This window comes from Folsomia candida, unplaced genomic scaffold (genome assembly GCF_002217175.1).
Source record: "Folsomia candida strain VU population unplaced genomic scaffold, ASM221717v1 Fcan01_Sc040, whole genome shotgun sequence".
Classification (NCBI taxonomy): Eukaryota; Metazoa; Arthropoda; class Collembola; order Entomobryomorpha; family Isotomidae; genus Folsomia; species Folsomia candida.
In genome coordinates this window covers 1010327-1024141 of record NW_019091232.1, presented here as the reverse complement: position 1 = coordinate 1024141, position 13815 = coordinate 1010327, and the positions used below count along the sequence as shown (strand labels likewise).

The window sequence follows — 13815 nt, the reverse complement described above, 5'->3', positions numbered from 1 at the left end:
CTCATCAATCCCCTCCCTCTCCCCCTACTTGGTCTCGGGAGCATGGCCAGACCACTACTCCGGAGAACCAAGCGTCTCCGTCGCCATTGCTCTCATCCTGGCTTCCACGCCGTCTTCTCCTCAGTCCCGCACCACCTCGACTCGACTACGCATCCCACTTGTAGTCGATGCGCGACTCACTTCCAAACTTCCCAAAGTTTCTGGGAAGATAATTCTTTGTCAATCTCTCTCTCTCTCTTGTAAATTCACACACACACCTAAAGTACACACACACCCACTTAATAACTATATAAATTTCTATAACAAATTAGTAGTGTTACACACTTACCTGTTTAATAAATTAGTGTTGTTAGTAAAGAAACTAAATTGTGCAGTAAGGAACATTATTGGGTGTCATGGAATCTTCACAAGTTATATTCCTCCATATTGTGCACGTGCGCAAAAACTTGGACAGTTAATACGCATTACGCCCCATATTGTACATCACGGAGTGTTCTACAAAAAGTGTCGCAGTAGAACCACTCCCCCATCCCCCCTTTTTGTGGTGGAGACCCCACCACGGGCCCAAGCAAAGCCAGAGAGGTCCCCTATCCGACTGTAAGGGTGTTCTCACCGTGGGACTTCGGTAACGACCCCCACCACACCCCAAAAGTGGACCATTCTGCCCACTTCCTCTTAATCATCATCCGGCCCTCTCTCAGCAGCATCATCAATTCATCCCCTCATCCCTAAAATAATAAGAAGGACTTGATTAAGGGAATCGTGGGATCCCCGGAGGTTCCTGTACGAGGCATCCGCCCCCGTCCCCCAGAGGCATAATCCCCCCGAGGACCCCGACCCTTAACAACAATCCCTTCATTATTGTGGTCCTGTTATTTATTATCATTTTTCTAGAAAATGGCTGCCACACTGAGGAAAGTTCGACGTTGGCTTGAAATAAAGAGAAAATTATTTGTACCAAATACCACAGCGGTGAGATTTTATATATACTGTTTACATGTTCCGTATTTTTTAAGCTGAGCTTGACTAATTTTTGGCTGGTTATCATTTTGTATAGATTTCGGAAGAGTCGTCTCGGATCGGCCGCTTCTTAAAGACCCTTGATAACGCCTTGGACGACGTTATCTACGTTCTGGACGATAAGAGACGTCGAGGATTCCCCATCGAGAAGGAGGCGCAACGGAATAAACTAGGAAAACCAGCAGCAGCAGCACCAACAGGGACGGAAATAATGCTTGATTTGGACGAGGAAGGGTCGACAATACCAGAACCTCCAGTGACACCAAGGCCGCTAAGTCCACCACCACCGCCCGTCACTCCGCCAAGGTCAGCCTCAGACCAATTTGCAAACCGGAAAAAATCCAGCCCGAATCCGAGACAAATTAACGCCTCCAAATCCACCTGTGGAAGAAAGATGGTAACCTTCTCTTTAACAAATTTAATTCTAAGATTTGGAATATTTAATATTTCGAGTATTTATTAGCATCGAACTTGACGATTCATCACCAAAGGTGTCAAATTTTTAATCAAATCTCCTCCGCTCTGGGAATTTATTTTAAAATTCTGGACGGCAAATTTGTAGTCAATAAGTAAGTTGATTAATGCAATGATAGTGAGTTTTTTGAGCCAGTTGCGACGAGTTCCATTTTTTCTGAAGGCTTCTTAAACTTGAGATCTCCTCCTTCAAAAAGGGTCAAAATCTGGAGTGCATATTTTTACAAAATTGGAAACGAGTTACTCTACAAATTTGTCGTCCAGAATTTTAAAATAAATTCCCAGAGCCGAGAATGATTAAAATTGTGCTAATCTTATTTAAGATAAGTCATCTAGTGTTGCGTTAAATTATTTACTACAAATAACAAAGTTTACATACGAATCTAATTAATCTAATTCATATCTAAAGCTAATTAATCAAGATAAACTTAAGGATTACATTACGTAGCATACATATGTAATCTCTACCTAATTATTATCCATCAACTAATATATATTCAATCCTATTATGTCCATTTCCAGAATCCTAAAACCAACCGGTGCCACATTTGTCAAAAAGCGTTCCCCTCCCCGACAACCCTGACCCAGCACCTTAATTTCACTCATCTCAACCGAGAAGAGAAGACCGTGGCGAAGCAGAGTTCGAGAATCGAGTGCTACTTTTGCGAGAAGAGATTCTCCACGGAATCTTGCTACTATTACCACCTTGTCACCCACACGAAGGAAAAAGCATTTCGGTGCGACCAGTGTGAAAAACTATTCGCTCATAAGAATAGCTTAACACTGCACCAGCGCCGCCACAGCGACAACCCGACTCCCTTCAAGTGTGCGGAATGTGAAAAAACTTTTGCCCTAAAAGCGACTCTGCTCATCCACATACAAGCAATTCACGACAAGCTGCAGGACGTCGTCAAATGCCCCAGTGCCCCAAGAAGTTCGGCAGCAAAGGGGGCTTGAAGAAACATCGGGACGCCGTTCATCTCAAAATTCGGCACCCCTGCCCCCACTGCGATCAGTCATTCACGCAGACAACGAGTCTTGCAGGACATGTGAAGAAGTTTCATCCGGCATAATGCAATCAATATACTTCTCGACTGACCCTCGACTTAAAATTTTGAAGGTCTCCCAGCGTATGCGATCCGATTTTGTATCCATCGATGGCAAATTTAATTAGGATGAAATTTGCGAAAGACACGATCTTCCACGTTTGGCAGAGATGTTTGCATCCCAGACGCGCAGTAAATTTAGAAAGTTTAACCTTTGTCAACATTTGGGCGCGTTTTCTCCTCTTGGGATGCAAATATCTCGGCAAAACGTGCCATTGGGAGATCGTGTCTTTTGAAAATTTCGTACTAATCAAATTTGGGACCAATTGACAGTGTTTTTCTGATTTTGACTCTAATTTTGACTAAATTAGTGTCAAATCGATTATAAATTTAGTTGATTTGGAATTTGCGATCCCCCAATGGGCACGTTTGACAGAGATGTTTGCATCCAAAGAGGAGATAACGCGCAGTAAATTTAGAAAGTTTAAAATTTGTCAACTTTTGGGCGCGTTTTCTCCTCTTGGGATGCAAATATCCCTGCCAAACGTGCCCATTGGGAGATCGCGTCTTTCGCAAATTTCATACTAACTAAATTTATGATCGTTTCACACTACTAGTTTGTTCAAAAACCGGAGATCATACGCTGGGAGACCCCCATTGTTAGTTTTCAACTGTTTTAAATTAGATGAATAATTTACAGATTTTACGGTGAAGTGCATTATTTTCACGGAAATTGTATAACAATTCCCAATAATAAAACTTGTAAGCATAACACAGTTGTTGATAACGGGTAATTTTGATTGTTATTTAGTAAAGGTTTCTCTCGCAATTTCTTTTCATTTTCATAAACTTTAATTCTTGACACAAGGCGATGACGTGCTTTTGATGCAGTGGGCAATACTTTTTTCATGAAATTTCATTTTTAATTTATCTTCTTTCGAACTTTCTCCGCTGCAAGGAGACCTTTCTCAAGGGGGACGCCTCAATCTGGGGGGCCTGGTAGTCAGGTTGATCGTGTTTGGGCAAGATGGATAAATAGTTATCGAGCATTTTTCATAATTTGAACATTTTTGTGATTAATTAATTTGCCTTGATTGTCACGATTTAAAAAAATCATTATCAGTCCGTGTTTTTCCTTAATTCTGCAATCTCATCATCCTGAAAAGATAAGTGTCCTAATCTTTCTAAGATTAGGACACTTATGAATTATATACGTATTTCTTGCTCAGTATTTTAATTTTAAACGTGGTTATCATTAAAGAAAATCTTTTCAGGATGATGAGATTGCAGAATTAAGGAAAAACACGGACTGATAATGATTTTTTTAAATCGTGTCAATCAAGGCAAATTAATTATTACTAACAATATCTGTACAGCTACATATATTTCAAAAATATAAATACAAATAATCTTGAAAGCAATAAAAATCAATTCGTATTAAGGATAAAGCGGATATGAGAAGCAGTACAAATTTATTAAGACAGTTTTTTAGTATGTGACAAGGTCGTTTGCTCATTTTGTTATCGAAAATGCTTAATTTTTTAAGTGAAATCCATGAATTTGTAGTGAAATCTATACTTTGAAGTACAAATTCGTATGCACAAACTAGTTATTTGATGTCTTGCTAATTTCGAAGACCTATGCAGGCCACCAAACATGACCAATGTTAGTTTAACAAAGTGCAATATTAATTATGCATACAAATCAATTTCAAATCAATAAATTTATCAATTTCATCATAATTTTAAAAAATGTAAAGTTGTGCCTTTTTCTGTGCAATTTAAACGCCAAATTCAAAGTTGCAGTCGTGCAGATTTTATTTAACTCTTGATTGGTGATGGCGCTGGCATCACAGCTTTTTGGACCACGAATTTTGATTTTTCGCATTTTCATCTCATTCAATCAAACTTTTTTCGCAAATCATTTCCTAAAATTTCTGCTCCTTATTCATTTGAAATTTAAATTTCGGAAGCAGAATGATACTGTCAAAGGCCGCTCAATCCATCCCTGGACCTTCTAACGTCGCCGGAAATACCAGCCAGCGGGTCATCGCTGCCACCATCACGGCGACCCCATTGACCCCAAGGATAAAAACCGAATTTTTTTCACCACAACCGCAGGGGGAACAGTTTGAGGTGTATTTAAGCAGTGACGACGAGGATGAGGAAGAAGTCGAGGTCGAGGAGAACAAAATGGTAAGGAAATGTGAATTTGACGTGGTCCCGAATAATTTTCTAATCAATTGTGACCTGTTGTTATCTAGAAAGTGGCCGACACACTAATGCAAATTTTACGCTGGGTCAAAATTAAGGAAAAATCCTTCAAGCCAAACAACACAGCGGCGCCGGTGAGAATGTTCGGTCAAATTTCATCAAATTTGACTACATATTTTTAAGTTTTATTTGTAAAATCATCATTTTGTGCAGATTTCCAACGAGAGATATCCACCTTCGGCTCGGGTTGCCCGCAACTTGCAAAAACTTGTCGTCGCGTTGGAGGACGTTCTCGACGTTCTGGACGATAAGAGACGTCGAGGATTTCCCCTCTACGAGATAAGGAGGGCGCAGAGGAATAAACTATGGAGAGCAGCAGCAATATGGCCGGAAATGATGCTTGACTTCGTTCTTGACGAGGAAAGGTCGACAATTCCGCCAGCCACAGCAAAACCAACACGGCAAACCCTTCCCGTCACTCCGCCAGCAACAACAATGCCGAGAATAATGCTTGACTTTGTGCCAGTCGAGGAAATGTCGACAATTCCGCCAGCTACGCCAAGACCGTCAACTCCACCACCACTGCCCGTTAATCCGCCAGCAACAATAAGGCCGGAAATGATGCTTGACATCGTGCCAGTCGAGGAATGGTCGACAATTCCGCCAGCCACGCCAAGACCGTCAGCTCCACCACCACCACAGCCTACCAATCCGTCAAGGGCAGCATCAAGCCAATTCGCAAACCGGAGAAAATCCAGCCGGACTACGAGACCAATTCTGAAATTAAACGTCTCCACCGGACCACTCAAGTCCACCTCGGGCAGAAAGAAGGTAACCTTCTCTGACAAATTTAATTCTTTCACTGGATGAAGATCCCTCTCCGATTTTAACCAAATTAGTGGCAATCGATTAAAAATTTAAGCGGTATGAAATTTGCTAATTACACCGTTTGCATCCGAAGAGGAGAAAACGCGCAGTAAACTTGGAAAGTGTAAAATTTTTCAACTTTTTCAGCTTTCTCCTCTTCGTATGCAAATATCTCTGTCAAAACGTGTCCATTGGGAGATCGTATCTTTCGCTAATTTCATCCTAATTAAGTTTGTCATCGATTGACACTAATTTGCTCAAAATCGGGGAGCACGCTGGATAACTTCCATTCTAAACTTTGGAATATTTAACAAGTTATATTTACTATTCCATAAACAACGTAACATCTAGATTACGAGTTGTGACTAATTAACCAAGTTCAGGATTGAAGACTTAATATTAATTACTGACTAATTATATCTTCTTTGTCCATCCAGACTCGTAAAACCAGACGCCCCCACCGCTGCCACATTTGTCGAAAAGATTTCCCCGACAAGTCAGCCCTGACCCATCACCGGTTCACTCATCTCACCGAAGAAGAAAAGACCGTGGCGAGGCAGGCTTGGAGAATCGAGTGCTTCTTTTGCCAGAAGAGATTCTCCGCGGAATCTTGCTACTATTACCACCTTGTCACCCACACGAAAGAGAAGGCATTTCGCTGTGACCAGTGTGGCAAACTCTTCGCTCAAAATAATTGCCTAGCACGGCACCAGCGCAGCCACAGCGACAACCCGAAACCCTTCAGGTGCGCGAAGTGTGGGAAAACTTTTAGTGAAAAGTGGTATCTGGCCAGACACAAAAAAACTGTTCACGAGAAGCTGAAAGACATCGACTGTTCCCGGTGCCCCAAGAAGTTTACCACCAAGGGTAACATGGCCTATCATCTGAACAGCGTTCATCTGAAAATTGCGCACCTCTGCCCCCACTGCGATCAGTCATTCACGAAGAAAGCGAGTCTTCAAGGACACGTGAAGAAGTTTCATCCGGCATAATCCAATCCTTCTCGACTGACACCCGATCCAGAGTACGACTTACAGTTTTGAAGGTCTCCCAGCGTATGGGATCCGATTTTGAGCAAATTTGTATCCATCAATGCCAAATTTAATTAATATGAAATTGACGCTATCTCCCAAATGGACACGTTTGGCAGAGATGTTTGCATCCGAAGAGGAGAAAACGCACAGTAAATTTAGAAAGTTTAAAATTTTTCAACTTATCTCTGCCAAACGTGGCCATTGGGAGACCGTGTCTTTCGAAAATTTCATGTTAATTACATTTATGATCGATTGAGACTAGTTTACTCAAAAATCGGAGATCATACGCTGGGAGACCCCCAGTTTTCAACTGTTTTATTAAATTAGATGAATAATTTACTGATTTTACGGTGTAATGAAAGGCATTCTTTTCACAGAAATTGTATAATAATTGTCAATAATAAAACTTGTAAGCATATCAGTTTTACTGTAGTAGTAACAAATGTTGATAATAAATATCATCTTTCCTTGTTTTTTTATATAATTTTGTAATTGTTTCCCTAAATTTTCACAGTTTACAAAGTTGACGTGAATGTGCCCAACTTGCGTGCATGAAAAGGAGTGAAAGGGGATGATTTCCAAAGTTATACAGAAACCTGAAAATTGTGCAAAAATTAAATTTACAATTCGCATCAATCCATTGTTAATTATAGTTAATCATTAATTCCTTAATTTTGTAATCCAAACATGCAAACACATTCATACCTGTTCAAAAATTCAGTTTTCATTCAAAGTTCAGTAATCCCGATTTCATATTGAGTCATTTTCTTTCAAATTCATTTCATTTCACTTCATCGGACTTCATTTCTTACTTCGCCCCATGTATTAAGCATAGGGTGAAAAATGAAATGAGTCAGAAATCCTTTTATTCACAGTCATTCATCTGAAATGACGAAATCATTTTCATTCAAATAACAGTAGTTTCATTTTCATTCACTATACCATCACTCACCATCATAATCAGTCAGATGAATGAAAGTGAACAGGTATGAACTATGAACACATTTTGACCGAATTACTAAATTACATTCCCAAATCGAACCAAATTTCACTGCATTTTAGAAGATTAGAATAATACCCAAAAAGCAAATTTCCATAAAATATTATGAATAATATTAATATCTGTTTCTCAGTTTAGTTTTATATTTTACCTGCAAATATATTTTTTGGGCGTCGTCCTCCTTCATTTTCTCCATTCAAAAAATATTTCATTGTATGACTGAATTTTGTTTTGGAGTGAAATTTTAAAAATATTAAATTTCCGATTAAAAAATGTTCCTCGAAATTTTTACATTCTTTCAGACGAAACAAATTGTCCACTCTGAGCAGTGAACTTACAAAAATATGCAGTTTTTTTTTAGACTTTTTTAACCAAAATTTCAAAAAATTTCATATTTCATTTATTCCCCTGTACATGACACTTTCTTTTATAAAGATTGTATATTTATCTACAAATGCAATTTTTGACCGAATTATTACTCCATTTCCAGCCATATTTCACTGTATACATATTAAAATTCACACTTTTTCACTTTTGCACACCTTATAAAATCTCGAATTTATCCAATTTTTCACTTTTAGGGAAAATTGAGACCTGAAATATTGCTCAAGTTCCTAGCCAAATGCGAATATTGTTCAAATCTTAACTATTATTTTACACTTTCAGTAGATTCCTCTCTCTTCTTTTTCCAATGACAAGATCGACTCTTTATTTCACGTTATTCATAAAACGAAACAAAGTTCACATGATCGATATTGTTTTCCACTTTTGTAATTAACAATTAACCACTTAGCAATAGTAAAACTAGCCGAGCTGCTAAATGATGTGAGGCAAGATGAGACTTAGGAATTGGGTTACGATTATTATCAAAATGTAAACGTATACGCGACTCTACCGCCGTGGTTATGAATTTGTCGCTAACTGGTTATAAATTTATTAACTCTGGTGACAATTCAATACCAAGTCGGTGAAAATTTATAATTAGACGGTGACAATTGTAACCACTCTGAGCACTTAACTCACAAAAATATGAAGTTTTTTGGACTTTTTTTTAACTCAAATTTTAAAAACGTTTTTACAAACATAAACATTTCTGACGTCGCCCTGATACATTTCCAAATTGCGAAATATTTCGCAACGTGCATCAAATCGATCGGTTTCAAAAGTTGTTATTTTGCATTCACTATCCACCCAATTTACCCTCAAAATCGTACCCGCATCGCCAAAAATTGTACATTAAAGTTTAGAAAAATTGGTGATAAATCTGGCAATAAATGTTTCAGATTCGTAAATGTGTCCTCCTGCCGATAAGCAAAATTGCATTCTATTTTATCCAGCGGAAACTCAAAATAGCAGAAAATGAACTTGCAAATTATGATTAAATTTGGCATTAAAGATATCTTTAAAACCTTTCTTTACAAACATATACGTTTATGACACACTTCCAAATTGTGAAATCCTTCGCAACAAATTGGTCAAATTGTACAGTAAAGTTTAGAAAATGGATCATAAAACTGGACCAGATTCGGATGCGGTGTTCTGCGCAGAAAAAAAAATTGCGCTTTAAGTTATCCCGTAGAAAATGAAAATTGTATAAAAATAAATAGGGTCAAGCTTCAAATTTATTCTATGGAATCTGGCCTGCCTATTTTTAGCTCAATTAGTTTATTTATCTAGCAGAAAATAAAAATTGCAAATAAATTGCGTTGAACTTGCAAATCAAGATTAAAGTCAGGCAATCTGAGGACAGTATCTTTTAGTCAACTTTAAACCTTTTTTTTACAACGATACACATTTTTGACGTCGAACTGACACATTTCCAAATTGAGAAATATTTAGCAGCGTGCATCAAATTTTAAATTAAAAAGTTTAGAAAATGCATTGTAAAACCCGAGGAAGGGTCCTCGCCAGAAATAAAATGGCATCCCATTTTATCCAGTGTGTGGCTGCCGTTTTGCTATTTCTTAAAAGCTTTTTGCCTTTTTGATGTATTTTTGCCTCGTTAAAGCCTTTTTGTGTTTTTGATTCCTTTTTGCATTCGTGTTTTTTTATTCTTTCTTACCGTTTGATGGTTTTTTCCTCGATTTTTGACTATTGCACCTACAACGTATTAAAAAAATTATAGAGTATGTTTAATATTTTTAAAATTGTATTGAAGGATTCTGGCTTTCATCGATATTTTAAATTAACAAATTTAGATATTTTCATGGTAGTTTTTGCATCGTCGTCAGTTTAATTAATCTCATTTTGGGGTAAGGGGCATAGATATTTGGAAAAAATGTGAATAGCGCAAGGAATAATTTTCACTTTATAAAATTTCATCTCAGTATTTGAGTCTTTGAATATTTGAGTATTTGAATCTCGTAAAATGGCAAAAAGGCACTGCCTGCCTTTTTGCTGTACGCACACTGATTTTATTCAACAGAAAGTCAAAATCCCATAAAAAAATAGCATTGTTCCTCTAAATCAAAACAAATTCGAACAGACATCTTATAATTAATTATATCTCCATTTTTTCATACAAATGCATTTTGACGTCGAACTCATATTATGAAATCGAGAAAAATTTTACAGCGTGCAGCAAATTGGACATTTAAAAGTTTAGAAAATACATCGTAAAACTGGACCAGATCCTGATGCGGTGTCCTCCCAGAAGTAAAATTGCATTCTATTTTATCCTGCAGAAAATTAAAATTACATACAAATAGCATTTAAAAATAACATTAAGCAAATTCAGAAATTCAGATGCGGTTGTCCTCCAAGAAATCAAATTATTGTATTTTACCGACAGAAAGTTAAAATTGCATACAAATTTCACAAAGATTTTGCATACAAATTGTATAAAAATTGCATAAAAATTGCAATTGAATTTCTACGACTTGATTGATAGAGACAAATATGCTACCTATGTATTAACTAATGATTTAACCTTTTTTACATACGTGCACATGTTCGACGTCGAACTGATATATTTCAAAATCTATCTAGTAACATTTAGGAGCGTGGACCTAAGTCAACATTCTAATTGGAGATTTTGCGAGGCCGAAGGCCGAAGCAAAATCGGAATTTTATGATATCTTCCGGAACCGGAAGACATCACGGAGTGATACAGTAGGTTCCGTTCAGGAGCCGGAGACATCTGCCTGATTTAAAATAAACTAAACATACCTCATGCACCACACGTACCACAAATCTCCTCACAGTTTTCAAAAGCCGAATCAACTTGTAATTTACTGGGGGTGGGTTGGAGGGTCCGTGATGTCTTCCGGTTCCGGAAGATATCATAAAATTCCGATTTTGCTTCGGCCTTCGGCCTCGCAAAATCTCCAATTTCATCTCATCTTCCTCCACCGTCAACATCACGGAGTGATACAGTAGACTTTTAAAACAAAGTTGATGAGGAAATAATTACATAAGAAATCATTAAGGAGTATGCATGACATGCTAGTTAGTGCACATTTATTAATATCAATGTCATAAGGATTCATATAAATACAAAATGTTATTTTCTCATTTCTAGCACTTTCTCAGAAAAATCATTTACACTAATAATAGGCCTATTGTAAAATTTTGCAAAAGTTTTAGAACCTGGTTTCCAACCTGCTCTACTAAAAATAGTATCAATATTTACACCTGCCACAGCGGCCTTTGAAGTAGAAGCATGTCTATAACTATGAGCATGGAAAATCTTGGTATCAATACCTGCTATTTCTAGTACATTTACTAACCATCTACTTATCGTCTGAGAACAAACACGTTTGTGAGGTTTTGCATAACTAACAAATAATTTTGATTCATTACTCCTAAGCATTTCAGTTAATTTAACATATTTTCTTAAAGTATATACAGGACATAAATTTGTATCATGGAAGGGTGGTAATATTAAAATAGGATTACTATTTGTTACATTAGTTGTCTTTAGCCTATCTGATATTTTAATTTGTATACTATCATCCCATACAATATTCGTAATTTCTATTGAACTTAAAGTTTGCACTCTTTGCCCTGTAGCTAGTGCCAATAATGAAACTAATTTCAATGATAATTGTTTTAAATTACATTCATCTGTGGACCACGACGACATTAGTTTTAAAACTTTGTCAGGGTCCCAAGTAATATGATATCTTGGGGCTGGAGGTCTCAATCTGCCAACTCCCTTCATAAAGTTAACAACTAGTCTATGTACACCCAATGGAGCCCCATCAAAATTCCCTAACATAGTTGACAAAGTGGATCTGGCAGTGTTAATTACTGAATAGCTAAGATTTTGATTATACAAATATGTAAGAAAACAAAGCACATCATTAACATTTCCATTCCACATTGAATAATTTTTTAACCTACAAAAATTTTCCCATTTCTTTAAAACTGATTCATACTGTGCCCATGTTCCCTTTGATTTCGAAGCTTCCATAATTTTTACTGTGTCTTCTGGTAAATTTAATCTGTCGAGGGCTTTCCAGATAAAACTGCGGCCATTAGTTTGAGCTTGTTGTTGATCATGTATGAATTCCTGGAGTAGGGATCAAACAATAAATTTTTGTTAGGACCAAGCTCAACCACTTGCGATTTTGCTAATTTACTGAATAGTGGAAACCAAGCCTGAGTGGACCACATCGGCGCAACTACGATACCTTCACACTTATCGTGTGTAATTTTATTTATCACACGACCAACCAAGTTAAAAGGAGGAAATGCATAAAATCCATCCTGCCATTCATGTGTAAACGCGTCAACACCTACAGAATGTGGGTCAGGTTTCCAAGAATAAAATGCATTGCATTGCATTGTTTGATAGGAAGCAAATAGATCAATATTTGGATTCCCAAATTCTTTTGAAATTTTGGTAAAGTAATTCGCACCTAACATAAAATCGGACACATCTTTCTCAGCCCTTGACAACTGATCGGCTATAAAATTATCTTTCGTATTTAGCCATGATGCAGAAATAGTGACTCCTTTACTTTCACACCACTGCCATATTAGTTTGGCCGCATTAAAACACTGAGTGGATTTGCATCCACCTTGTCTATTGATGTACGCCATTGCCGTCGAGCTATCTACTCTAATTAAGACCTGAACATTATCCCGATTAACAAACGTTTTTAAAGCTAAGAAAGCTGCCCAGAGTTCAAGAACATTAATATGTAAATCTATGTGTTCATGTGCCCAATTGCCTTTAGCATGAAATTCACCACTATGAGCACCCCAACCTGTTAAAGACGCATCTGAAGTTATAATAATTGTTGGAAATGGTTTTTGTAAATACTGCCAATCTGAATCAAGATTTTTAATCCACCATTCCAAATCTAATCTGGTTTCATACGTGACAACCATTTTTGCAGAATAATCTCCCTTACTATGTATTAAACTTCGAGTCTTATCCATTTCTAGAGATCTTGTATACAAAAACCCGTACCTAGATGCAGGACAAGCAGAAGTAAGTGATCCTGCTAACTCAGCCACTGTCTTAATTTTAATTTTAGTTGATGATAAAACTTCCCTGCATTTAGACACTATGCGTGCTACCTTGTCTGAGGGCAAAACCAATTTCATGCTGACTGAATCAATTACAAAACCTAAGTATTTGACCCTCTGTGATGGAATCAACTGCGACTTTTCCCTATTTATGGTAAAACCAAACTTTTCTAGAAATTCAGAAATAAAACTGAGCTGTTTAACACAGTCCGCGTACGAGGATCCTATAATTAATATATCATCGAGATAATAGACACATAAAATACCCCGAGATCTAAAATTTGAAACTACTGGCTTCAGTAACTTTGTAAATAATAAAGGAGCTGTGCATAGTCCATACGGTACACAATTGTATTGATATAATTTTCCGTTCCATCGGAATTTAAGAAATTTCCTATGATGTAATACTACTGAAACTGAATGATAAGCTTCTTTAAGATCAACTACACACATATATGCCCCTTGAGAAACAAGCTGCGAAGCAGTTTTAATACTTTCCATTTTAAAATGAGGAAGTGAAGGTCAGTTTCTGTGGCGGAAGTCAAAATTTCACTTCCCTCACCAACAGGCATTTCTAACTAACTATTTATATAGTAAAAAACGATTCACTGGAATTATAGACAGTCCGACTTTTTTTTCGCGAAAATTAAATAAGCTCTCGCCCGGCGGGCTTATACACTAGT

The 13815-nt window shown here is 37.2% G+C and overlaps 2 protein-coding genes across 3 annotated transcripts; both read left to right on the top strand.

Moving 5' to 3' along the window:
* Window positions 1–897: 897 nt before the first annotated feature.
* Window positions 898–2451, top strand: LOC110861320 (zinc finger and BTB domain-containing protein 45). The gene is made up of 3 exons (XM_022110425.1): window positions 898–972; window positions 1058–1417; window positions 2017–2451. The coding sequence occupies exons 1-3, from the start codon at window positions 898–900 to the stop codon at window positions 2449–2451; spliced, it is 870 nt and encodes a 289-aa protein (XP_021966117.1).
* Window positions 2452–4885: 2434 nt separating this feature from the next.
* LOC118433067 (zinc finger protein 160-like) lies at window positions 4886–7081 on the top strand. 2 transcript variants are annotated; one of them, XM_035844641.1, is made up of 3 exons: window positions 4886–5584; window positions 6058–6644; window positions 6982–7081. In XM_035844641.1, the coding sequence occupies exons 1-2, from the start codon at window positions 5147–5149 to the stop codon at window positions 6610–6612; spliced, it is 993 nt and encodes a 330-aa protein (XP_035700534.1). In that variant the 5' UTR covers window positions 4886–5146; the 3' UTR covers window positions 6613–6644; window positions 6982–7081. The 2 variants fall into 2 exon arrangements, with proteins under 2 accessions (XP_035700534.1, XP_035700533.1); XM_035844640.1 differs by lacking the exon at window positions 6982–7081 and having other exon boundaries at window positions 6058–6748.
* Window positions 7082–13815: the final 6734 nt, after the last annotated feature.

Bases quoted from the DNA above. Each gene is read 5' to 3' on its own strand.
- LOC110861320 (XM_022110425.1), top strand. From the start codon at position 898: ATGGCTGCCACACTGAGGAAAGTTCGACGTTGGCTTGAAATAAAGAGA. The intron at 973-1,057 runs GTGAGATTTTAT...CATTTTGTATAG, and splicing joins TTGTACCAAATACCACAGCG to ATTTCGGAAGAGTCGTCTCG. The intron at 1,418-2,016 runs GTAACCTTCTCT...GTCCATTTCCAG, and splicing joins CCACCTGTGGAAGAAAGATG to AATCCTAAAACCAACCGGTG.
- LOC118433067 (XM_035844641.1), top strand. From the start codon at position 5,147: ATGATGCTTGACTTCGTTCTTGACGAGGAAAGGTCGACAATTCCGCCA. The intron at 5,585-6,057 runs GTAACCTTCTCT...TTGTCCATCCAG, and splicing joins CCACCTCGGGCAGAAAGAAG to ACTCGTAAAACCAGACGCCC.